The following is a 25,727-nucleotide window of genomic DNA, read 5'->3' as shown; positions in this document are numbered from 1 at the left end:
CAGCATATCTTGGTTCGCTTTCAGATCGAATATTTTCCATTTACTCCTCAACACTCAGATTAAGTCTCCCACGTTGCCCTTCCAAACACTGTACACTATCCCAGGGTCAACACACGAAAAACGTAAACAAATCAGACATGAATTTAGAGCTCCGAGCTTATGAAATTTTGTAAGTCATTCTTATGCAAGTCTAAATGAAGGCCTACTTTTACGCAGCTGCTTCCTTTTGTCTGATCTGGTATCTCTTTACCTTCTTGATGGAATTAATTTTGTTGTTTGTGTACGACACTTAGTAGCCATGTCACCATGGAAATCCTTTTTTTTTTTGTATACGTGCAGAAGGGTGCAGCGTGCAGATGCCTTCATGTCTGTTCTTCACACGGTGGAGATAATATGTGTAGATAATTGCCTGCAGATGTCAAACTGTGTAGTGAATGAGAGATTGGATGGTCAATGAGGCTGGAAATGGACAGCTGCTGCCAGAAATAAAACTTAAACAAATTGGATCTTTTAATAAAACAATAAAAACCTAATTCATTTCCAAAAGTACACACACAAACACACGCACACACATACATGGTGTTTACAGCATATCGATTACTCTAATTTTGAGCAATGTGTCAGTTTTTTCGTGTCATAACCCATAATTGTTTTTTTTTTCTGTGTGAGGAAGTTAAGAAGACTGTCTTGTGGCATCGTTAAGTACTGCAAATTTGTATTTTGTATAATTAAGATTTGATTTCCTCGATGTGAGCCATCATGCAGCCTTGAAGAAGTTCCTGTTATGGAGGTACTTCCTCATGTTCCAAGAGTACAACACACTGACAAACATGGGAAAACACCCAAGTATTTACTTCCAATATTCCTTTATGCCATTGCTGTTATAGCAACAGATTGAAACTGAATACTTTAGGTCTTTTGAAACATGTTGCCACTTGAAACAACTAGAAAAAAAGATGTACACAGCAAAATCTCCAGTGTTAAATTAACACTGGAGAGTAGGGCTGGGCGATATGACCCAAAATTCATATCTCGATATTTTTTAGCTGGATGGCGATATAAGATATATATCTCGATTTTTTTTTTAAGCCATAAAGTAAGAACAAAAAGAGAGTTCTTAGTCAAAGCTGTGTCCCAGATGTCACACAGGCACTTTTATTAACATACAGCACAGATGTACATGAAAAATTACTCAAAATTAAATTATGAGCATTCATTAAATAATAATGCTCCATAAATAAAAGAAAACAAGGTTGTTTTGTGCTAAACAAAGAGCTCACAATTGTGCAGTCAAAATGTAAACTAAAAGACGCTGAGCGTAATAACAAAGACAGACAGATTTCACAGCTGCTCTGTTCCCAAGTTTTACTGTGTGACTGATAGCCTGGAGTTTGAAATCCGCTTCATAACCACGTCTCTTACAGGTGCCATTTATGGTCCTTATACACACACAATACGGTAATATTACGTTGATGCACAGTACATATCACTCCGCGAAGCTCCTCGGTAGCCGTAATGCGCCGACAATCTATCAAGCGGTGCAGCTCCGTAGCTTACCAAAGTCGTACTCAAACATTTTTGACAGATTGCTGAGCGCCGTGTACCACATAAAATCAGTTCGCGGCCATCAAGCACAACCAGAATTCATACATAAGGCGCGCTATCAACTTTTGAGAGAATGAAAGGATTTTAGGGTTAGCGCTGTTAGCTCGTTAGCATGTTTAGCTCGTTAGCACGTTGACGCCGTCCAGCCCCACGCATGGGGCGATGCGCAGTAACTCGTTAACGGAGATTTGCCGTGTCCGTCTTGTCGCTGCCTGCATGTGAAGCGATGGGGGAGGAGGGGGAGTTGTCTTCAGTGAAGGCGAGGCGGAGTAACGTTGCGTAGAGACAAAAGTGGACGAAAGAGAGGCAAACTTGCGGCTCCACAACTATAATTATAACGTAACATAGACTATATCGATATAAAGGATATTGTCACATCTTATATCTCGTATAAAAATATATCGATATGTTTTAAAAACTCGATATATCGCCCAGCTCTACTGGAGAGTGTCTATATGGGTCCACACCTCTGAGTGTTAAATACAACACTGTTGAGTGTTAAATTAACACTTTTGACAGTGTTATATGTTTAAAAGTAACCTAGTCAGTTTTGAAGATTAACAATGGCTAACACTGAGCAGTGCTGATTTTCTAACGCTGGAAAATAACTCAAAATGTTAGAAATATTCCAGTGTTAGAAAATCAGCACTGTTCCTTGGGTGTTCGTCTTGTAATCGGAAGGTTGCCGGTTCGAGCCCTGGCTCGGACAGTCTCGGTCGTTGTGTCCTTGGGCAAGACACTCCATCTACCGCCTACTGGTGATGGCCAGAGGGGCCGATGGCGCGATATGGCAGCCTCGCCTCTGTCAGTCTGCCTCAGGGCAGCTGTGGCTACAACTGTAGCTTGCCTTCACCAGTGTATGAATGTGAGAGTGAATGAATAGTGGTATTATAAAGCACTTTGAGGGGTCCTGAAAAGCGCTATATAAATGCAATCCATTACGGTATTATTAGAGGTTGAGGGAAACAACCTGTTATTTGAAAAGGATTTTAGAGGAAAAAGGCCATTTTGGACAATTTTTTATCTTCCCGCTGACCGTGTTGGTCCCATAATTACCATAAATATTGCGTCAGGGAGGCCTGGTATTCAAGAATTACTGTTAAATTGTCCATTTCGCATAATATATAGTTACAATTTACTGTCTTGTAATTTATGCATATGATTAGGTCTAGCAGCCAAGCTACTGAAATTGAAACTTTAAAATGGAAGCTTGCAACTCTTTAATTTTGGGTTTGCCTAACAATGTGCCAACCTAGGGCGTCACCAGCTGGAGGGGTGGCAAAGAGGAGGAAGATGAAGAAATGTTTTATTTTCTTTCCTGCATATATTCTCTAGTCTGTTACTAATATTCACTGAATCTCATATATTTTTTAAAGACTTTGCTCAAGCTGCTGTAAACATAAAATCAAGGGAGTGTATGGAGAGGCTAGAGAGGCTATGTTTACAAGGCTATAAGAGCTGACTCTCACATAATAATTTTTACAAGCACAGGGGAGATGATAAAAATTTGAGGCAACAATGGTAACCATGAAAACAGAGCCACCACAGGAAAGGGCAACAAAGATCTCAGTGATTCTTGAGGGACAAAACATGTCCGCCAGATAAAACCCAATTTTGGGGTAAAAAATATGCATATAAGTGTTAACTCAACTGACTAAAAGACAAACCAAGGCAATGAGTATAAAACAAAAGTATGATTTTGCATTTTATCATACATATATATTTATTTTTAATGGTACAATACATTACCAGTACCTTAAAAATCCATTGTCCAGAAGCAGGTGTGATAATATTAAAATACAGAAAAAAAACTAAAAGTTATGTAAAATTAAACATCATGGCTCTCGTCACGAAGTATTTAAGTCAATAACTTATATAATATCAAAATATGCAATTGAAAATTTGTTTTTACATATTTTTTAAGTGATTAAAATTGTGTCCAGAGTTTTTGTCAACACCATCAGATTTTTTTAAAAGTACAAAAAAATCAGGAATTATTGTGGGTAGCTTACACTCTGAGGACCCCTTTACCACTTCCTGTTTGATACACATGCCATGAGGTCACTGCTGTGATAAGTTTTTTAAATTTTTATTTCATTTATGGCATACCTTTCTGTAACAACAATGCGTCAACACCAAAGTCGATGAAATGCAAGATTTTATTTTATTTTTTTGTAAAAAAAGCTTCATTTAGGTGGATTGTAGAGGTCATAAGCAACTGATGAAAAACAAGATGGCTTCTGTCAGAAAAAGATGTGTTATGAGAGAAAGTAGGGTATTTTGTCAGCACCATCGGACGTCAACACCATCAGGATTTTTGTCTGACTGTGTTGACCCTTTTTCTAATGGTGTTGACAAATGCCACAAAAGTGTGCTATTCATCAATTAAATTAAGTTATTTTTATTAATATTTCAGTCATATTACTTCCTGTGTATTTTACTGATATTTCTGCTTTACAGGTGTGTCGAATATTATCGAATTTGCCTTATCTTGAATCTCATTGTTTATGTATACATTATTAATCCTGTAGGAAAATGCTTAGTCCTCTGCATTTAACCCACTCACTCAGTGATGCAGTAGGCAGCTACAAATCCAGGATAACCGCTGTTCTTTGGATTTGAACGCCCAACCTTCCGATTATGTGGCGTCTACTGAGCTATCTCTGCCCCGAGAGCTGGTCTTTAAGTGATGATGTCGACTTTTGTTTTTCTCCCTCCCTCACGCTCACACACACACAGCGGGAGGGGCGGTCCCACACGTTTTCCCTGCAGCAAGGACTACACCGCCCATGAGGCTACAGTCTTAAAGGGCCATGCCTGTAACACTATGCTGTCGTTTAAATCATTTTTCGTATAACAATTTAAAAAAAATATTTCTTCACATCAATATGCGGCCGCAAATAGAGGTGATGTGGGCCACAAATGGTCTGCGGGCCGCGAGTTTGAGGCCCCTGGTTTAGAGCAGGGCGATATGGCCAAAAATATTTATCACGATATATATTTGAAAATTTGCGATAACGATATAACTGACGATATAATTGATGCGAGACAAAATACAACTCCACAACATTACTAGCGCAAAAAGACAACCTTCCATTTATTTTCACTTAAACAAGAAGCTGGTTTTTATGTACATTAAAGCTTTATAAAAATGTAACAATGCAAATGCAAATTCCTTGCTGAAAGTTTAACCAAAAGGCATTTCCAGTAGAAATGGGCTGACATATCCTGAGCATAACTATGTATAATATCCACTGAAGTTAAAAAGAGGTGCTTTGCAACATTAAACTGCAGTGTGCAGTACGTATTTTTTGGTGCACGGGATTATAACGCACATTAAGCGAAACAAAGCAGTCAGATAAATCAAACTTTATTAAACTCATTCTTCTTGCTTCCTCCACTTCTGTACCATTGATTCATTAATGTTGAATTCTCTGGCAGCTGCTCTATTCCCATGTTGTTGCAGTATATTAATGACTAACCTTGTATTGTGGATGGATTATCTTAGTTGTTCTCCTGACTGAAGTTTGGTCCGTTTACAGCATCCTGCCATGCGATTGCATTTGTCTCTAACCATGAGGAACCTTCGCGTTAACTTTTATAAGTGGAAAAGTGTTAGTGTTCGTCCTCCAGCTTCACTGTTTATGTTATGCTAACATAGCTGTGTCGCCAGCGATCACGTAGCACATCATTATATACCAGCTAGCCCAACTTCAGTAACCCTACAAACGTCACTGCTGTTTAGTTTCCTGTCTTCATTTATGTTGGAAGTGATAGCAGAGCTGTACGTTTGAATTTTTTCAGAAATCTCTGTCAGAACATGCTATATCATGCTTAGGTAACTAGCGAAACTAGCGAGCTAACTTCCGCTAGCTTCCTGCTAACTTCTAACTTCGTTAAATGTAATAAATTTTGTTTTCATGGATGCCTGGAAGTTAAACTTCATAGTTACACCTGGTAAAGCAGCAATGCTGATCGTTTTATTAAAGATGAAAGAATTTAGACAGTTTTGAACACTCAGTGATGCTGCAGTGTTCGTTTGACCTGAAGTATACGGAGTTTAGGACCCAGATTACTCCAAGACTTAAGAGCATCTTAGTCCGACAAATACGACAATAACGATAGCCGCTTGCATGTTCTGCAAAAACATGTGCTTTGTCGTGTATCTGACGGACAAACACCAAACCAGTTCCACATCACTGAAGTTGCACCATTTTTACAAACCAATTCTGGTTCATCTGTTTCACTCAACAATCGGCCATGTGCGTATGAAAACAAAGGCACTGCGCATGCGCGTTTTACTCATATTCTATCGCGATATTTCATTTTCCTATCGTTGCCTAACATTATACCGGTATTACCGTGAACGGTATAATATGGCCCAGCCCTACCCTGGTTTATGTTACGCTAACATAGCTGTGTCGCTAGCGATCAACTAGCACATCATTATATACCAGCTAGTCCAACTTCAGTAACCTGACAAAAGTCACTGCTGTTTAGTTTTCTGTCTTCATTTATGTTGGAATGTAGGTGGAAACCAGCTAGCTAACTTCTAACTCAGCCACACTGATCGTTTTATTAAAGATGAAAGAATTTAGATAGTTTGTAACTCGCAGTGATGCTGCTGAGTTCCTTTGACGTTGGGATATGCAGCGGAGTTTGGACCTGGAAACGGCTAATGACATCAGACTTAAAGACCGGATAGCATTTCTATTGCTTAATACATAATTGTGTTGTGAATATTGATCCTTAATCTGTATAAATGCATATGGTTCAGAAAAATTATAGTAATTACAAAATGGTACATTTCAGGCTAGAATGGCTAAGGGGAACCTGTCAGTAATGGAATGAAAGAGGAGGAGCAGGGAGTATCAAAAAAGGAGAAAAAAAATTAACAGCCACCCTGAGTTGAAGGAAGAGTTTTTCATAAAGGAAAGGCACAAAAGCCCTGTACTTCTCCAGCAAAAACCATAAATTATTAAAAAATGTTACACCTGGGAGATTGGACCAAAACTTGGTGAGACAGCCAAACTTTGTACAACAATTATATTTAAATATATTTTTGAAAAATCAAAAAATATATTTTAGAAAATTAAAGCCTGTTTTGTCCCTAATCTCAGGAATCACTGATCTACTGTACATTCTGAAATTATGATAATGTCACTGATGTGGCAACTTAGCCAATCCAGACAATTTGATATTTTATCATCTATCACTCAAAATGCTTACTCTACAGTGAGCATAAAAGACCCTTAAGTATGCTTATTGCTGCCAGAGGTATACAGATAGCGTGCTTCTAGCTGTTTGTAGGAGTCTTTCCTCAGGGTGTTTTAAAATACTTGTTGACTTTTGTGGATTCCAACTATTGCATTAAAAACTGTTGCTCTCTGTTTTTTGCCTAACAGTTTGACACGACATGATGGTAAAATTACAATATTTATTTTAATTGTCAGATCCAGTTACATTATGTAAGTTTACTGTAGTTATTGTGATCTGTTTGCTAAAGTATGAAAATGACAAACCCAATTGAATCTGCCCGGGGTACAAGGATATCATGGTGATGTCTGTACGAAGACATGTTCTCACACTGGTTCAAAATGAATGAACAGGGCAAACACGAGTGAGTGAAATTACCATTGATCATATTCTTACTCACGAGGCCTGTAACACAGTAATATAAAAATAATAATGGATTGCATTTATATAGCGCTTTTCTAGACACTCAAAGCGCTTTACAGTTCCACTATTCATTCACTCTCACATTCACACACTGGTGGAGGCAAACCACAGCTGTAGCCACAGCTGCCCTGGGGCAGACTGACAGAAGCAAGGCTGCCATATCGCACCATCGGCCCCTCAGGCCAACACCAGTAGGCGGTAGGGTGAAGTGTCTTGCCCAAGGACACAACGACCAGGACAGACAGACCCGGGGATCAAACCGGCAACCTTCTGGTTACAAGATGAGCTTCCCAACCCCTTGAATACCTTAACTAACCTTAAATACAGAGCACATATGTTGCAGTTATCTTAACCAGTGATCACATTAGCTTGAGTATTAATGATAAGTATTGCTTTGCCAGCCCTGACTTTCCTTGAGAATTTTGGTGGAAACAGTTTAAACCAACACATCACTGACAACAAATTTCCCATGGAGTACTGTTGCTGGAATTACTTCCCCTGTGCTTTTCCGTGGTAGCTGCCTGACTCATCTATAATCACTGCAGTCTGTGACTGGCCTCTTAAGTGGTCTGTCTGGATTTCTTTCCTGATCCATGATTAGACTTACAGTGATACTTTAAGGAGCATCTGTGGTGAAGGGCATTTCTGATAGGACTAAACCTTCATCTGGCTCTGCTCTGTTTGCCCTTAACATCCTGTGGAAGTTTTATTTCAGTACCAGTCAGCCTATTTCTCCACTCTGCCATCGCTCCACCCTTCCTCTAGACTGTATCTCACGCAGACAGCTATTGTGCATCTATAGTTCATTCATCCCACAGCAATACAGTAATTTGCTATCCATGTTTCTTATTTAGTTTGCTTACTTTCTCTTCATAGCTGGAATTTTGACATGGTTCTTTAGTTAGTTTGGAGACGAGGAGAAAAGGATATCAAAGTTAATATGTTTACTGTGCAGGCTTTCTCTGTTTGCCTTTATATGACTGATCGCAGTTTCATTTTACTGCAGGGAAAATCCCAGACTGATTACATAGGAACAACTGAGGACCCAGCCTTTTGAAATGAAAGAAGAAAAAGGTAAGATGTCCTGTTTGTTTGTTTTAAACCACTGGTTGGTTCCTGAGGAGCTTTGTTTCATTTAGTGATCAGTGTGCAAGTGTTAATAAAGACGTTTGTTAGGAGAATGTGTAATTATGGTGCATTAAAAAGTCTTAAAACGGTCTTGCATACCCAACCAAATTTCTGTTAATGTTCCGTACAGCAGTATTTCCATTTTTGAATGTAGAAGTGTGAAAAATGTCACTGTATCACTGAAAATGTCACTTAAGTGGCAATTTAGCTGATCTGGACAATTTGATCTCAAGAAATTATCAATAAAAATGTTTCATTTGCGGTGAGCACAAAAGTAGCATGATTCTAGCTGTTTGTAGGAGTTTTTAAGAGAGTTTTGTGGATTTTTTAAGATTGCACAAAAGCTGTACGTCTCTGTTTTGAGCACCAGAACATACCATTAGCCAGAACATAACAGTAAATCACAATATGTATTCCATCCTCTTGTAGTGGCGGGTGAGGCTCCAGTAATGCTCACTACCCACAGCAGTTGCTTGCGGCAAGATACGTTGCAGTTGCCGTGTCAGATAGTGATGTAGCTGGCCTGAATGCTCTTGATGGTGCTTGTGTAGGATGTGGTGAGGTTGGGAGAAGGGAAGCTTCCTTCCTTCAGCTGTATCACAAAGTTCACTCTCTGCTGAGATATCTTTGATAAGGAGTTCTTCAGTTATGTGCAAGGAAGTTGGTGGTCCAAACCATCTCCACAGCAGAGCCGTTGATGATGAGCGAGGGTGGGATGTATGCTGACTCATCATTGCTGCTTATCATGTCCTGCACAGTTGTGTCATCAGCGTACTTCATGATGTGGTTGAGGTTGTGTGACTTAGCACAGTCATGAGTCAGCAGAGTGAAAAGCAGAGGTGTTAACACACGGCCCTGTGGAGCGCTCTGTCAGAAAGTCCACAGTGAACGTAACACATAGGGCTCTTACAGTTACAGTTATCTCCTCTCTGTCTGCGATGTCAACAGCAAAAACTCAGGAATGGCATCACATAAACATCAGGTTAATCAGCTTAGTAGGATAGTGCAGAGCCCAAAAGTGTGAGGTTGTGAGTTGAAAGCTTTAGTTTGTCTCCTTTTATGCTAAAACAATTCTTGAACTTTGTATTGCTAGAAAGTCTAACAGTGACATCCGGGCAGTGTTTAGGAAGTACTTCGATCTGACATCATTGTAATGTCTGCAAGATCTGTTCAATTTTAACTCTAAGTCTTTTAACTATGGCTCGACTGCCAAACAAACTGTTGAAATAGTTGCAGGGTTAGCAAAGGAAACGGGGAAGCAGCTTTTAGTTCATGTCTGAACTAACAAATCAATTTGTTCAGAGAGTAACTGAGTTTATTTAAGTGAAACATCTGAAGCAAACAAATGGCTCCACAACAGTCCAGCACAACAATGAGTACAAGCGTAGAACATGTTCATCCTGTAATTCTGTGGACAGCAGGAGACCACAGTGAGGTGGAGAGGAAAAAACAAAATAACTGTGTTTTATCAAAGAAAATACAGTTGCGTTACAAGCGTGCGCCTGTCCACATTCTTCAGTTCTTTTGTGTTTTCCTGAACAATAACACAGGATCTGGAGCTGGATAGGAAGCTGGCTTCATATCCACACACACACACACACACACACACACACACACACACACACACACACACACACACACACACACACACACACGGCGTTACCCATATATAACTCGTCCCTGATTCAGTTGGCAGCAGCATTATATTAAATTTCATGTTGGGAGATAACCATTTTTTTTACTGTAGGTGCCCTGACTGGCCTACAGTCTATTCCAGAAGTACAATCTGCAGAGCAACCCTGTGGTAGTGTTAAGAAATTTGTACCAGTATTATATTACTGTTAATGTAGCAAATGCATGTGCACTCATGTGTATCCTAAAATAGACGTTCTGCTTTGCACTCCTTCCGCTGATTCTGAAGCATGGGCAGGCATGCTAAACTGTTTCTGAAGGACTCTGGCTTCTGTCACAAATCAGATAATAGATAAGATGTGCATTACTGAACCAAGCACAAAGTGCTAAAAATGACACTATATCCTTTCGTTCAGTGACCAGTTTATTATGAATCCGACATGGTCCAATTATAGTTTTTACTAGTTTTGTATACTTTCTTATCTTGGTTGTGTGCTTCAAGTCATTGTCCTATTGCAAAATGAACCTTTATCACACTCTGAGATCCAGAGCACTGTAGAGCAGGTTATCATCAAGGATGTCTCTGTACATTGTTGCATTCATTTTTCCATTTACCCCCACTATTGTCCTAGTTCCTGGTGCTGCAAAACATCCCCAGAGCATGATGCTATGCTTTACTGTAGGGATGGCATTTCCGCAGTGATGAACGGTGCCTGGTTTTCCCCAGACCCGAGCATTCTCTTTCCTAGCGTGTGACATACCGGCAATTTGTCATGTCCCGAGGCATCTCATAGCAATGCGAAAGGTACCCTTTGGCGTCCTTATGATACGCTCCAGATTCTCAGTTGAATCCAATAGAATGCTGCTAGTGATGAAGTGCTTTGAACGCCTGGTCAGAGACTTCATCATTTCTTCACTACCAGACACACTGGACCCACTACAGTTCGCTTACCGTCCAAATCGTTCCACAGACGATGCCATCTCTCATCTCCTCCACACATCACTCACTCACTTGGACACTAGAAGGGGGAATTATGTTAAAATGCTCTTCATAGACTACAGCTCTGCATTTAACACCATAATTCCCTCCACACTCACCACCAAGCTGGAGCATCTGGGACTCAGCTCATCTATGTGTCAGTGGATCTCCAACTTCCTAACTGGCAGACCACAGGCAGTAAGGATGGGCGGACACGTCTCAGCCTCCACCACTCTCAGCACTGGAGCCCCCCAGGGGTGTGTTCTGAGCCCCCTGCTGTACTCTTTGTACACATATGACTGTGTGGCCACTACCAGCTCCACCACCATCATCAAGTTTGCTGACGACACCGTCGTGGTGGGCCTGATCTCTGATAACAACGAGACGGCCTACCTGAAGGAGATTAGGAATCTGGAGAACTGGTGCCAGAGGAACAACCTCCTTCTAAACGTCAGTAAGACAAAGGAGCTGATAGTGGACTTCAGCACTAAGCAGGAGAGGAACTACCAGACCCCCGTCATCAACGAGTGCCCAGTGGAGAGAGTGGACAGCTTCAAATACCTCGGAGTTCACATCACGCAGGACCTGTCATGGTCCTGTCACATCAACACCGTGGTGAAAAAGGCCCGACAGCGTCTCTACCACCTCAGACGCTTGAGAGACTTCCAACTGCCCTCCAAGGTGCTCAGGAACTTTTACTCGTGCACCATAGAGAGCATCCTGGCGGGAAACATCTTAACCTGGTTCGGGAACAGCACCATGCAGGACAGACGAGCTCTACAGAGGGTTGTGCGGTCAGCTGAGCGCACCATCCGCTCCGAGCTCCCTGACCTGCACTCAATCTACAGCAGGCGGTGCTGGACCAAGGCCAGGAAGATCGTGAAGGACCTCAGCCATCCCAACAACAGACTGTTCTCTCTGTTGAGGTCAGGAAAGCGATTCCGCTCCCTGAAGACCAACACAGAGAGACTGAGGAGGAGCTTCTTCCCGCAGGCGATACGGTCTCTCAATCACACCACCACACAGTACTGACCCACACATATGGTTCTTACACACACACTGGACTTTCTGGACTTTGTTTTTGCACAACACTGGTCACTATATTCTTCATTTCCGGTTAATACTTGTACAGCTGCTGTTATTGTGTATATATTTATTTATATTTAGATTTCTTCATACATTCTTATATAGTTCTATATTGTGTATTGTGTATTTTGTTGTACAGCTATTTTATTTTCAACTTTAATTTATATATTTATCTTTATCTTATTCTCCCAGTTAAATTTACCCTTCATTCTAATTTGTGTTGTACAGTTATTTCATTTTTAACCTTAATTTATATTTTATTCCTTCCTAGTTAAATTTACCCTTTTTAATTTTTCATATTTATTTCCTATCTTATTCATAGCCTTTTCCTTTTTTGTTCTCTTTAGGTCACGAGCAGTTGTCCAAGCATTTCACTACATATCGTACTGTGTATGACTGTGTACGTGACAAATAAAATTTGAATTTGAATTTGAATTTGCTCGCAGCGGTAACACACGCTCCAGCCCTTACCCTAACCTTAACCCTAACCATAACCTTAACCCAGTCAGATAGTGTTTTCCAAAGCAATTCATGATCAGAGAGTAAAACACATTTGCATGTATAGATTCATTCCAAACGGCTCTCATGCCTCTGAATGCGTAACATCCTGACGATTTATCTTATCGCATGGGTATGTGACGAGTTGGGATGAGAACATGTTGTCTAGACATGATGCTTGGCATCCAGACCAAAGACTTTAATCTTTGTTTCATCAAACCAAAGAATTTTGTTTCTCGTGGTCTGAAAGTCCTTCAGATGCCTTTTAATAAAAGTATAAAAAAAATTGTAAAAATGCTTAACTGTGTAACTTTCAGAACTGCTTGGAGAGTGGTGAGAATGATGTTTCTGATGTAAGAAATTACATCTAAACATTACTAAAGCAACTGAGAAAAAATGCAAGGAAATAAAGTATCTACAGTTCTGACTGACAAAAGTACAAGCTGTTTTGATGAGTTGTGAGATTCAAGTAAGAAGTGCATCAGCATAATTACAAATATATTTAGTTGTGAAGTATATGTAGATAAAAATAATGAGAAATGCAATTGAGTGGGGAGAAAAGTGTTTCTGATTTGAGAACTGCATTAAGAGTAGTGAGACAACTTCTGGATGTGAGAACTGCATCAAAGTGATTGACGTTATGTAATTTTTCACAGCCTCTTCTTTGGTTTTATCAAAACCTTTGTAACTCCTACATCCATACAGTACATACAGGTCATTTTGGTCTTTCACCCTAAACCTCTTGGTGGTTCACTTTGTTCTAGACTGAAAACTAAAACAGATTATGAGCTTTGAGCTTGTGAACTACAGAATGCACTATTAGAGTTATTAAAGTTTTATATTTTCTAACGAGTCTTTCAAAGGTCTAATTTTATACTTATTTTAGTGAATTAAAATGGTTTTTTTGTGATTAGTTTTTAGTTTAGTTTCAGCTAATTACAATAACCTTGTGCACTACTAATACATTTGAAATCTCTGGACTTTATTGAAAGTTTTAAAGAGCGCTTCAAGGCTTATTTGTATAGGTTTGCTTTTAGCTAGTGCACACTGTTGTGTGTTTTAATTTTAACTTAGAGTATTTTTAGCTGTTGCTTGTAGTTGTGAAACGCGTTGTGATCCTTCTTTTTTTAAATGCTTTGAACACATTTACATATGTGTGCAAAATGCTCTACATCTTAGTTTTCATGTCATTTGACTTTCAGATCACATTTTCAGTTGTTTTTTGTTTTGTTTTTTTACAGTAAAGGCAGTGTCATATGTGCAAATATTTGAGCTTTCTTATTCCTGTACCTACTATCAGGGTGACCACATATTGTGAAGTCATGAGAGGCTCAGCGAGCATGTGAAGATGTCCCAGAAGGCAACTAAAAGTAAGCCTTTTTGCTCTCTGTGATTGTTATTTTTTTTTTTTTGATGCTGTTGTTGTATTTTCATTGCATTTTTTTAACTTATTGTCTTAAGATCTTTTTTATGATTTTCTCTGTGTGAACAGCAAATTTGAGGATTGGGATTTTTAACATGCCCTAAATTCACTGTTGTTTAATGTGAGATACTGAGAGGTCAAACTGGACTTCTTGAATATTGTAGAACTTATCAGTACTATCACTTATCATCAGAACAATTTGGTTACCAGTGAGTCTTTGTCAAACAGTAACCATAATTCTGTTTAAGCCAGCATACAGATCGTGTTAGTTAAAGCAGTCCAGGCCTTGTTATTTGAATGATTCAACAGGTCTGCCAGTAATCAGGCCTGAGTGTGTTTAGTGAAACTGAACTCAGCTTTACAAAAAACCTGTTTAATCACAGTTAATTCATGATTTAACAAGGGGGCAGGGTTAATTACTTTTTCACACAAGACCAGATAGGTTTTGATAACTTTTTCCACTTAAAAACTACATTTTGTTTTGACTCAGCTTATCTTATATTATCTAATATTACCGTTTGTTTAATTATCTGAAACATATAAGTGTGTGACAAATATGCAAAAAAATAGGGAATTTAAGACGGGGGGAAACACGTTTTCGAACCACTGTAAAATGTTACCAAAGGCTGTTGCTGGCTTTTCTCTTTACACTTTAAAAACGTTAGCGTTAAATGAATTTTGTAGCAATTTCCATGTATTCCGTGTATAATTTATTGCATGTATTTTTGCACATAAACCACTCATAACACTACAACGTATTCTTTTAAACTTGCATCAGGCTAAGTCAGGCTAAGTATATTTATCTGTTTTCAAACACCGTGCAGCACTTACTGGCTGTAATTTATTATTGAATGGAGTCCTTATCTAACTGTCAGAAAGACAGTGGTTAAAATTACCTTCCAAACTCTCTTTTTAATGGTCCTTGGGTTTATTGTTCAATGCCTTGTTATAGATGAAGCTTAAAATATTTAATCACACCTTAAATTGCCCCAAACTTCCCGCTATTAGTCCAGTTAGCAGTTATTTACTGTACAGTGTAGCTTTACCACTGAACCTGATGAGAAGAAAGTCCAAGCACAGCAATCTTTGGAGCAGGGGTAGGCAACCTTTTTGATGGCGAGTGCCATTTAAAATTTCCTCAGAAGTCAGTGTACCATATGATTGTATTAGCAATAAATTTAATAATGCTCTATATTAACAGTTACACACTATATAGAACCACTTTATAGAATTATATTTGTTTGCAGATGTTGGCAGCTATCAGCGAATAGTTATCAGCTATTTTGAAACAAAAAAAGACACTTTTTATCCATAACAAGAACTCTATAACAGCAAATTAACTGTACAACAAAAAATACAAATGCTATTTATGGTCTCCTCACAACAATGATAAGAAAAATAAACTGGGCCAATATGGCATGTTTGTTAATACACATATTAATCTGATCTCTGGTCTCCCACTCAGAGACACAGGTCTCCGAGTGTCCAGCATTCAGACAGCTACCCGAGGACACTCATTAGAGATGGACCGATCCAATATTACGTATCGGTATCGGTCCGATACTGATGTAAATTACTGGATCGGATATCGGAGAGAAATAAAAAATGTAATCCGATCCATTAAATATCAAAAAAGCACCTCACAAAACTTGCGACACGGCGTAACTCGGCCCATAACCGTTGCACTTCGGAGCAGTGTGCTCACATGATAGAGCGGCTGTGTGTATTTGGAGCCTCACTACCAAACTCAGAGGAAGTTATCCAAGAGAGAAGTTAAGCAAGTGTGTAAGTTCATCTCTGAATGTTTGTAAAGCATTCCTGCGTTAAGCTTAACAACCAATATATGGAGCGACTGCCTCTCTCTCCTTCTCTCTCCTGCTGCTACTTCAAACGTGAAACTGATTAATGATCAGCTGATCGGCTTTCCTGTAGCGACTCCGTCTCTCTTGTTTGTTTTTGGCACACATTCGCGCCAGAAAGAGGAAACCAGCAGCTGAACAACAGCAGCACGTTTAAGCTTGATAAGCTGTTGTTAGAATTTATTTAATATTACTTTCTACACCAGGATCTTTTTCTACGTAGCTGACGGCTGGTAACTGTGCAGGGGCGGATCTAGCAAAGTTTAGCCAGGGGGGCCGATAGGGCATTAACAGGGAAAATGGGGCACAAAGACATACTTTTCTTTCTTATTCTCATTTAAAATGTGTAGCTTTTAATAAATAATTATCTGAATCTTACACCCAAAGTTTTAATCTGATGTAAAATGTATAGAAGTCCATTACTGTATATAGTAACTGTTAAGTCTAATATACCCTAGTAAGCTATAGTACTTTTTCCTTTGGGAAGATACCATCTGTGCAGTCTGCAGTTCTGTTGAAGAAAGATGTTGAATCTATTTAATTATTCTTGAAAAATAATTTAATTCTGTGCATTTTTGTTTTCACACTGCATCAAATTAAAGTTGATTACGTTGATTAAGCATCATGAGGTGGAGGGTGGGGGGTGGTTTCCTTTTTTTTTTGCTGGGAGTTTGCAACCCTATTAGTTAGGTTGCTTAATATTTCTGCTAAGTGCTCTTTAAAATACCAGAATAGGAAGGATTGTGTAGGTTTAAGTTTATTAGATTTATCAGTATTGCTGAACTATGAAATATTTTGGATGCAGTGTATTTTTTACATACAGGTATAACGGAATAGCTTTAGTGTTGTTGTTTATTTAAACTTGAGTATGAACTTATAAAAAATGCAGCAAGATATTAAAAAACAGTTTTATTGATTAAAAAATACACTATATCGGATTCATATCGGTATTGGCAGATATACAAATTTATGATATCGGTAGCGGACATAAAAAAGTGGTATCGTGCCATCTCTAACACTCATGTGAGAGAAAATCTGCTCACACAGATATGTGGAGCCAAATACTGTCAATAAGGCCTCTGCAATGTTGTGAAGACAGTTAAACTTGTCAGGTAGTGATGTCCAGCTGGTGAAAATGCAAGCTCCATGAACACGCACAGCTGTGGATTCCAGCTGCTTCGATGTTGCATTAACTGGTATTAACTCAGCCAGTTAATGCGAGACAAATCCAGCTGCTCATTAAAGATTTCTGGTTTGATCAGAAAAGAAAACATTGGTCCATACACCTGAAAGTCCCAAAAACGCATTGTGTCTCGAGTCTACGGATGTATCCGTGTATTTCCATGGTGCTGACGCTGCGCTGAGCGGACAGCTCCTCAGTTTCCTCTTTCTGGCGCAAAGTGGGCGATAAACAAACAAGAGAGAAAAGCCAATCAGCTGATCATTGATCAGTTTCATGATTAAAGTAGCAACAGGAGAGAGAGAATGAGAGAAGAGGCAGCTGTGCAGCGTAAAGACAGAATAACTCCACCTTTGTGTCTTTTTCCATTCTAGCTGAAGTCCGGGACAAACTGCGTCCCTTCTCAGCTCAACACGAAATGCGTAATAATTTCTCTGAATGCGGGACAGTTGGCAACTCTACTAACTAACCTTATAAATAAAATAAAGTTCACTATCAGTAACATCATAGCACCCACCCAGCTGTATAGAAACTCCGTCATGCTAGCTAGCACGCAGTACGAGTTATTGTAACTGACTGTAAAAAGTCAGCACAATGAAAATAAACTCCACCTAAACTTGGTTTATATCTGACCCAGATGGACTGTAGTCATAACTTCTTACCTGAAGTTCAGTTCACACTCAGACCAGTGGCCGCCTCGGGTTTCTCCTCCTCCTGCCTCCCCTCTCCCTCGTCCACCTGCCAGCCTCCACCACTTGTTAATTTTACTGAATCTGTGGAAGCTACGCCATAGCCACCACCAAACAACTGAGTTATTTTTACACACCGGCCAGCAACTGGCCAATCCACCACCTTTCATTTATACCGTTACAAAAAAAAAATCATCGGCCCACCGAGCAAATGCCTGGTATGCCTGATGGCCAGTCCAGCTATGGTCGTGCCATCAGTTAACCCTTCACGTGACACAGTTGGCACGCGTGCCTAGGGTTGCCGACCCCTGCTTTAGAGTAATTTCATGGAGATGTTGTTAAAAAAAAAAGAAAAAGAAAACTTTTGATGCTCCCAAATGCACATTAACATAAGTCCAGTATATCAAATGATACTCATATACAACCCTCATTCCATACATGTGCTATGTAAAATTTAAATAAAAAGAGAATGCAATGAACCCATATTTCATTCACAATAGAACATAGAAAACATATTGAATGTTGAAACTTAGAAATTTGCCATTTTATGAACAAAATAAGTCATTTTGAATTTGGTGGCAGCAGCACGTTCAAAAAAGTTGGGTAACAGCTGTGTTTACCACTGTGTAGTATCCTTGTTTCTCTTCTTCTTTGACTTCGTTGTATTTTTGGTTTCATGATGTATCAACTGTTTTCAGTTGATGAAAGGTTTGGAGTGCTGTTCAGCACATGGTCAAAGGAGCTTGCAAAGAAAAGCGTCTGGACTTCTTTAAGTTACTTGAAGACGTTTCACCTCTCATCCGAGAAGCTTCTTCAGTTCTAAGGTCAAATGGTGGGGAGTCCCTGATTTAAACCTAGTGGGAGTGTCCCCCCGCAGAGGGACAAAAGGACCCCCTGATGATCCTCTAATCGCCTGAGCCAAGGTGTGAAACTGGGTGTGGGTCCCAATCAGCCAGGGTTTCGGGTGAGCTCATTGTGAAACCTGGCCCCACCTTATCATGCGAATTCCTGAGGTCAGATGGCCCAGGGTGTGAGTGGGCGTTAAGGCGTCTGGGGAGGTAACTCAAAACTGGATTATAGATGGCAGACACCGCCTCTGTTCAAAGATGGTCGCTCACAGTGGACATAGATGGCTTCTTTCACTCCTCTTTCAAACCATCTGTCCTCTCTGTCCAAAATTTGAACATTGACATCCTCAAAAGGGGATGCCAATGTTCACATGTTTGACCTTAGAACTGAAGAAGCTTCTCGGATGAGAGGTGAAATGTCTTCAAGCAACTTAAAGAAGTCCAGACTCTTTTCTTTGCAAGCTCCTTTGACTACAATGACCTGGATGACTGAGAACCTTCACAGACATACTGTTCAGCACATGTACTTTTCTGCTATGAAACTGTTGTAACAGAGGTGGTATGTGGTTTAGCATCGTCTAAAATATGTGCAACCTTTCCTGAAAGACACATTTTCTGGATTGGAGCATATGTTGATCTTAAACCTGTATTTACACTTTCAAATTTCAGAAATGGTTTGTAGACAGATTTGTTTGCAGATTGATGAACCTCTGCCCAGCTTTACTTCTGTCAAACTGCCTCTCTAAGGTGCTCTTGTTATTCCCAATCATGTAACTAACATGTAGTCAACTAACCAAATTAGTTGCAAAATGTTCCCCTAGCTGTTTCTTTTTAGCACCACTGACTTTTTGAGCCCTTTGTTGCCATCGTTTTCTAATATTTTTCATGAAAAAGTAGAATATCTCAGTTTAAACATTTGTTATGTGTTCTGTTGTGAATAAAATATGTGTTTATGAGATTTGCAAGTTTTTTCAGTGTATTTAAAGAATTCAAACCATTTTTGAGAACATCGTATCGTAATTTGTGATCTTCACTCTTTGCTGTTAAAAATAAATCCTAGCAGATGGACAGTTTCCTATAAGCCTTTGCATTTGTCTTAATTTGGAAAGTGATATTTGAATGAAAATCAGTTTCATTGGCATTGCCCGTACACCTGTTTCAAAATGGCACGTCAGAAAAAGCAAACATCATAATTTGCATAGAAGAAGACTGAGCATTGTCTCTCAGGTGACTCTACTTTTATACCCTGATATGTTTGCTTCTGTTTTTGTCTTTGTCTGCTCCAGTATGGTGGCCTAGGCTTCTCCCAGTTCTCCTGTTCTTCGTCACCTTTGTCATGTTCTACTGTTCGTATGCCTTGATTCAGAGGTAATCTCACACAAAGACACACTCTAACACAAACATGTCTGTCTTTCTTTCTTTCTTTCTTTCTTTCTTTCTTTCTTTCTTTCTTTCTTTCTTTCTTTCTTTCTTTCTTTCTTTCTTTCTTAATTTCTCTGGTATTGAGTCACAGAATCACAGTAATACCCATTTCGCAGGATTTCTGGCCAGCGCTGAGTCACTAAAATCTGAGAAGACAGCCTATTCACAAAGTGGTCTGAGCTGCTAGTCAACCAAAGCCTCAAACATAGCAATTTTTGCACTTTTTGAGCATTTTGGACTAAATTACTGGCACTTTCCATTTTCACTGATTCAGCAGTAGTTTTCATGCCATCTGTGGCAACTGTCTTTCAGCTATGGAGGCACCAGCAAGTCTCCCAGCAGTAGCAAGTCGCTGTGTGGTGGCTGGCTAACCCAGAAGAAATGGGAGAGCCTTAACTTTAAGTGAGTAATGGCATGTCTGTGTGTTCTTTTTTCTTTTTTTCTTTTTTTTGGGGAAACTGACTTATTAAAGGAGTGGTGTATAGCAGTGTTTTTATTTGAACATAAAGTGCCGAGTTCCTTGAAACTGGACTGCTCTGTACCAGTCATGACAGAAAAGCATATTTTACAGAGAAGAAGAGTTATGTTTAAAAGAAGAGTTTCCATCTAAATAATGGTTACAGTAAGTTTCAGTCATTCCAGTGGAATGTCTTGATAAAAAGCCAGAGAGAGGGAGTTAATGTGAAAAACTAATTTTGGCTAACAATGTCTTCATGACATATACATATTTTTTTTATAACTTGATAATGTCTAGCCCGTTTTGTTAACTAATCCCTGTTTCACATTCTCTAACATGCTCACAGTTATCTATCTTTTAGTCTCTTTATCAGTTTATCGACCTGTATATTTACTCACCTTTATTCTTGGCTCTGCTCTATTAGTAAAAGGGAATGTGTGGTTTGGCCAAACCTCATCCAAGGTCACTGTTTATTTATTTAGCCCAGTCGACCTTCCACCGCCTGCCCTTTAACATTTGCAACAGTTAAGATGTGTAGCTGAAAAAGAGTTCAGTTCAGAGTTACCAGTCCGTTGTTCTTGGATTTTTAACATGAGTCAGTCACAGGGAAGCCTGCGAGGCAGTTACAATGACATTTCTCTAATTAGACTCCCTGCCCGGAGATTTATCCTGATCTCCTACAGAGGGCTAGCTGGCACACAAGAGTAATAAATGCCTGAGAGACTTACTGTCAAAGACAGTAGGTTATAAACAGCTGGAGTGAGTGAGCACAGAAGAGCAACTGTTTCACATATTACAACCTGCCACATTTGTCTCACTCCACAGGCTCTGTGAGCATTATTGTTTTCTTTCCCCTCTCCATGGCGAGGGAATGTCAGCGGAGAATTTTAATGAAGGAAATTGCTATTGAATGGCATCATATAAATAGGTAATTTTCTTATAACGAGGTTGGCTTACCTGCTTAATGGGTACCAGAACATTTGGTAACGCTAGTGCATCAGTTAAGATTACAAAGCAGTTTTTTTTCTTTTTTATGTGCTAGCTTGAACACTGTACTGCTTGGCAGAACAGATGGTATTGTCTATTGTGTGGGTTGATTATTTTAGACAAAAAACTTGAAGCAGTTTTCTTTGCTCTCCCGGCCACAAAGCCTCTGGCAGCATAACTCATCTGTACACTGAAACTGTGTGGTATCATCTTATAAACCCTGCTTTGACATTTCTCATGCAGCATTAGCAGACGGACGCAGCTCTTTATGAAAATGGAGGATTTCTTTTGGCGGCAGCATCTGTCAGATCTGGCATTACCTTATGGCATTAAGGGCAGTGGTATGTTGACCTTGCATTTTAAATTAATCCCCACTCTTCCCACTCACTTTTAGCAAATTTGTCTCATTTTGACTGGGACCAGGACTGGGGATTAAATAGATGACATCTTAAACTGTTAATACAGCTGAAACCCAGGACTGTAGCTTTTTCACCAATTCAAGCTCTGTGTTCGGCGTGAACTTTTGAACTTCTCCATTTCTCACTTTTCATCCCAGAGCTGCTGCTACTGAAAGTGCTTGCTGTAACTACAAATTATCACGTGCCAGCCAACATTGAAAAGTAAGTTTGAGCACACTTTAGCAAACTTGGCCAACAGTAGTAAAGCGAATTAGTTTAATATTGCAATCATGGATAACGATTTGCTTTTTTAGACCATCTTACAATTTATTTATTTACAAGAATATTAATCTGCACTTTTCTAATTATTCTAAATATTCTTAACTATTTAAAAATTTTTCAGTATCCTGCTCTGTTTACCAATTCAAGCCATCATGCTCAAAATAGAGTAGGCCAAGATCGGTGCCAACAAATACACACTATGCAGTCCTGTGAAAAACACCCTATGATTCAACAGCTTGTGGCGCCGCCTTTAGCAGCAATAACTTGAAATCTGTCACATCGTTGTGGAGGAATTTTGGTCCATTTTTCTTTACAACATGGAGGTTTGCAGGCACTGGTTTTTGCCAAATGTAGCACTCTGCATTATGGCCAAACATCTCCACGTTGTTCTCGTCTGCCCATAGGATTGTTCCAGAGCTCCTGTGGTTGTTTAAATGCAGCTTTGCAAACCTAAGCTGTGCTGCCACGTTCTTTTTAGAAAGACGAGGCCTTCTCTTGGCAAACGTTCCAAACAAGCCACACTTGTTCCATCTTTTTTTAATTGTGCTGTCACGAACTTTAACGTTTAACATGCTAACTGTGGCCTTGTACTTGATTTTTAACATGGTTGCAAAGAGTTCTGTGAAAACGCTCTCTGTAACTGTTCCCTATAACTGTTCCCTATGTCCTCGCGTGCTGTTCCAGTAGTGATGATAGGTTTTTGCCTCCAGAGAGCCATTTTGTTTGTAACTGAACAAAACATGTTCATTTTAAGACTGATGAGAAACCTTGATAAAGACAAATTTGCCACATTTAATTCATAATGTGAACCTGTGTTGTTTTTCTCCACAGCCTTGAGTGCAGAACTTGTGTAGTCATAGGTAATGGCTTTGCCATTAAAAACAGCTCCCTGGGAAGCATCATCAATAAATACGATGTGGTCATTCGGTAAGCAATAATCATACTCCACACAACAGTGAAATCATTTTTCCTGATTATGGTATTAAAATGAAATGATATGCTCTACTGTGCAATAATAGTGGGGTTAAAGTGTGTTTGAAAGTGTCTGCCATATATTTAAATCCAATTATTTAGATGGATGCTTGGATTTAAAATGTTCAAAGTTGCAAACAATGAAGTCAGTATATGGCTTAAATGTCTTTAAGCCAGAAGCTCAGACTTCAGACTGCTCTAAATAGTTGATTGCTGACAGTCTTCAGCCCCTCAGCCTGAAAGGCTTGGGGTAATGTCATCACCTCGCCTGGTGGACAGCCAGGTTGGGTGGATACCCAAGTTTGCAAGCGCAATAACTCGTGAATTAAGGGATGTAGGACTTTCAAATATGGGTGCATGTACAAGCAGGTTGAGGGATAGAGCTGTTGGCGATATCATTAGTGAGGTCATCTACACTTTTTGTTGTAGGGATTGAAACCCAACCAACCTGCTGTTCTGCCCTTCTGTTTATCAAGCACAGCCAATCAGAAAAAATCATGTCCAAGGTTGATTTAAAAGGAGAGCAGTTAAACTTCCATGTTTCAAGGCAGTTAGGACTCATTGCTATTGCATTTTAAAAAAGAGAATGTGTTGATTTCTTTTACCCTCAGCCTCTCTAAATAGGGTTTAATTCACTTAGCTGTAGACTGTATAAGCATGTGACTCTGACACAGAGCCGTCCTCTCAGGCTAAGTTTGGGTCAAATCAGGTTCTTTAAAAGCAGAAAAGAAAGCATTGAGTTTACTCAGGGACAAAGGCATCTAGCAGATCTGACTCTACAGCCTTGGAATGAGCGACCGCATTCTGAGTTTTTTTTAAGCCTCTTTCAAACAGCCAGAATTAGGCCTGGCAGCAATGCACCCCCCCCCCCCCCCCCCGAACCCCCCTCTTTCCCTCCCCTCACGTCTCTCGCTCTCTTCTAATTATTTTCCAGCCAAGTCAGGTTATTGACACTCAGAATTCAATGCATGCCTGAGATTTTGACGTCATCTGGCTTTTTTCCTGCCATGGAAACACTGCTTGACTTCTTAAAAGCCTGTTGAGAATTAAGTTCTCAAAGTGCTTGCTAATAATTTAATGTTCTCAGTCTGTGCTATTGAATTTGTCAACTATAGAGTTATATTGTATTTTTTTGTTAAGTGATGAAACACAGATGTTTTTTTATTTCACAGAGTGAACAAGGTTTCGAATTTCAGGCTGTGTACAGCGTAGAGTGAGTTAGTCATCCTGTTCTGAGGCAACTTTTTAACTTTTATTAATTTTTCCCCCCCAGCTCTTAATCGTGTGATAGATAATATCTGTCAGTAGACGACATATCTGGGTGCAACTTTACACATACACCAAAATTAATGCTGCTGCAACTTCTTAGTATTCATAAGACTGATTGCGGTGTGACATGTTGGTAAATCGTGTTTTATTTGCCATCACAGAAGTGCGTTTTCTCCAGTTTTATTTTTACAGTGATTGCATCTCTGCTGAGTAAACCTTGACCAGAAAAAGAGTGTTGCAAGTTGTCCTTGTTGCACATTAATGTGTCAGAAACTAAAGAGATGGTCATGGACTATCTGTGCAATAAAGGATGTCGCTGTTGAGTTTGTGCATCAGCATAAAGTTCTGTAAAAAAAAACATATGCATACTTGAGTTCATTGCACCACCCCTCCCCTGCAGCTCAGCCAGGGACCACAACTCTGCCACATGTACTTATTCAGGTTGTCCGTGTATAGTTTATTGATCTGCAACATGTAAGTGTGAAAAATCTGCAAAAACACAAGAAATCAAGAATTGTCAACTTCGGGCTGAAGGACCCATGAGCTTATGTGATTTACAAGAATTGTTACTCCTCCTAGAGTATTATCAGATTTCAGTGAACATTGCATGCAAAGATCACCTAATGGATCTTTACCTAAACTATGCTCAAGGCCGAGGTCATGTTACCTCCAGTGTCTTTAAGCATGCGATCAGACCTTAAATCATTTATGTAAAAACTGAATCGGTTGAAGCTCTGAGAGGCTAGCTGCAGGTGGGGAGTGCAGTATTTCACGATCCACTGAATAATGGTTATTCAATGCTCATTTACATCAACTTTTTTCTAATTGCAAAAATTGAAATCCTGACTAAAACAGCTCTGAAAATCCTTTTTTAAATTTCTTTACATATTTTATTCCTGCCTCAGGTTGAATGATGCCCCGGTAAGAGGCTATGAGGAAGACGTGGGGAACAAGACCACCATGAGGTTCTTCTACCCTGAGTCAGCCTTCTACAACCCTGGACTGGACAATGAGCCTGACACCCTTATGGTCCTGGTGCCTTTCAAACAGCAAGATCTACGGTGGCTCAAAGAGATCCTCTACAATGAGAAGAGGGTACTGGATGTGTGTGAGAATGCACTCTCCCACATGCAAACACAGACTCTCTTACGCACACACAGTCATCTCCCTTTCTTTCGTTCTTTCCTCTGTCTGCCTCAACTGAACACATTCTGTTTACTTTTCAAGCTTGTCTGTCTTGCATATCAGGAACAACTACTTAAGAGGTTCCACTTGAGCAGTGCCAGCACTCTCCAGAGTTAAATGTTGTTTCCATTGCAGGCATCGTTCACTCC

General features: G+C 39.6%; 1 protein-coding gene across 7 annotated transcripts in view; it reads left to right on the top strand.

Moving 5' to 3' along the window:
- st3gal4 (ST3 beta-galactoside alpha-2,3-sialyltransferase 4) overlaps nt 1-25,727 on the top strand; it is a 36,029-nt gene that overhangs the window by 4,244 nt on the left and 6,058 nt on the right. For 2 of the 7 annotated variants that reach the window (XM_004543935.4, XM_076892352.1), the window contains exons 2-9: nt 8,291-8,358; nt 13,908-13,977; nt 19,893-19,974; nt 20,341-20,430; nt 21,716-21,813; nt 22,029-22,092; nt 22,984-23,079; nt 25,299-25,497. In XM_004543935.4, coding sequence (XP_004543992.1) covers nt 13,956-13,977; nt 19,893-19,974; nt 20,341-20,430; nt 21,716-21,813; nt 22,029-22,092; nt 22,984-23,079; nt 25,299-25,497 — 651 coding nt within the window. In that variant the 5' untranslated portion in view covers nt 8,291-8,358; nt 13,908-13,955. Of the gene's footprint in view, nt 1-7,703; nt 8,110-8,290; nt 8,359-13,907; nt 13,978-19,892; nt 19,975-20,340; nt 20,431-21,715; nt 21,814-22,028; nt 22,093-22,983; nt 23,080-25,298; nt 25,498-25,727 lie in introns of those variants that run through there. The other 5 variants (XM_023153554.3, XM_023153555.3, XM_076892353.1 and 2 more) reach the window with 4 other exon arrangements.

This window comes from Maylandia zebra, linkage group LG14 (genome assembly GCF_041146795.1).
Source record: "Maylandia zebra isolate NMK-2024a linkage group LG14, Mzebra_GT3a, whole genome shotgun sequence".
Classification (NCBI taxonomy): domain Eukaryota; kingdom Metazoa; phylum Chordata; class Actinopteri; order Cichliformes; family Cichlidae; genus Maylandia; species Maylandia zebra.
Note: the sequence above shows the minus strand (reverse complement) of the source record. Positions and strands in the feature narration are given on the sequence as shown.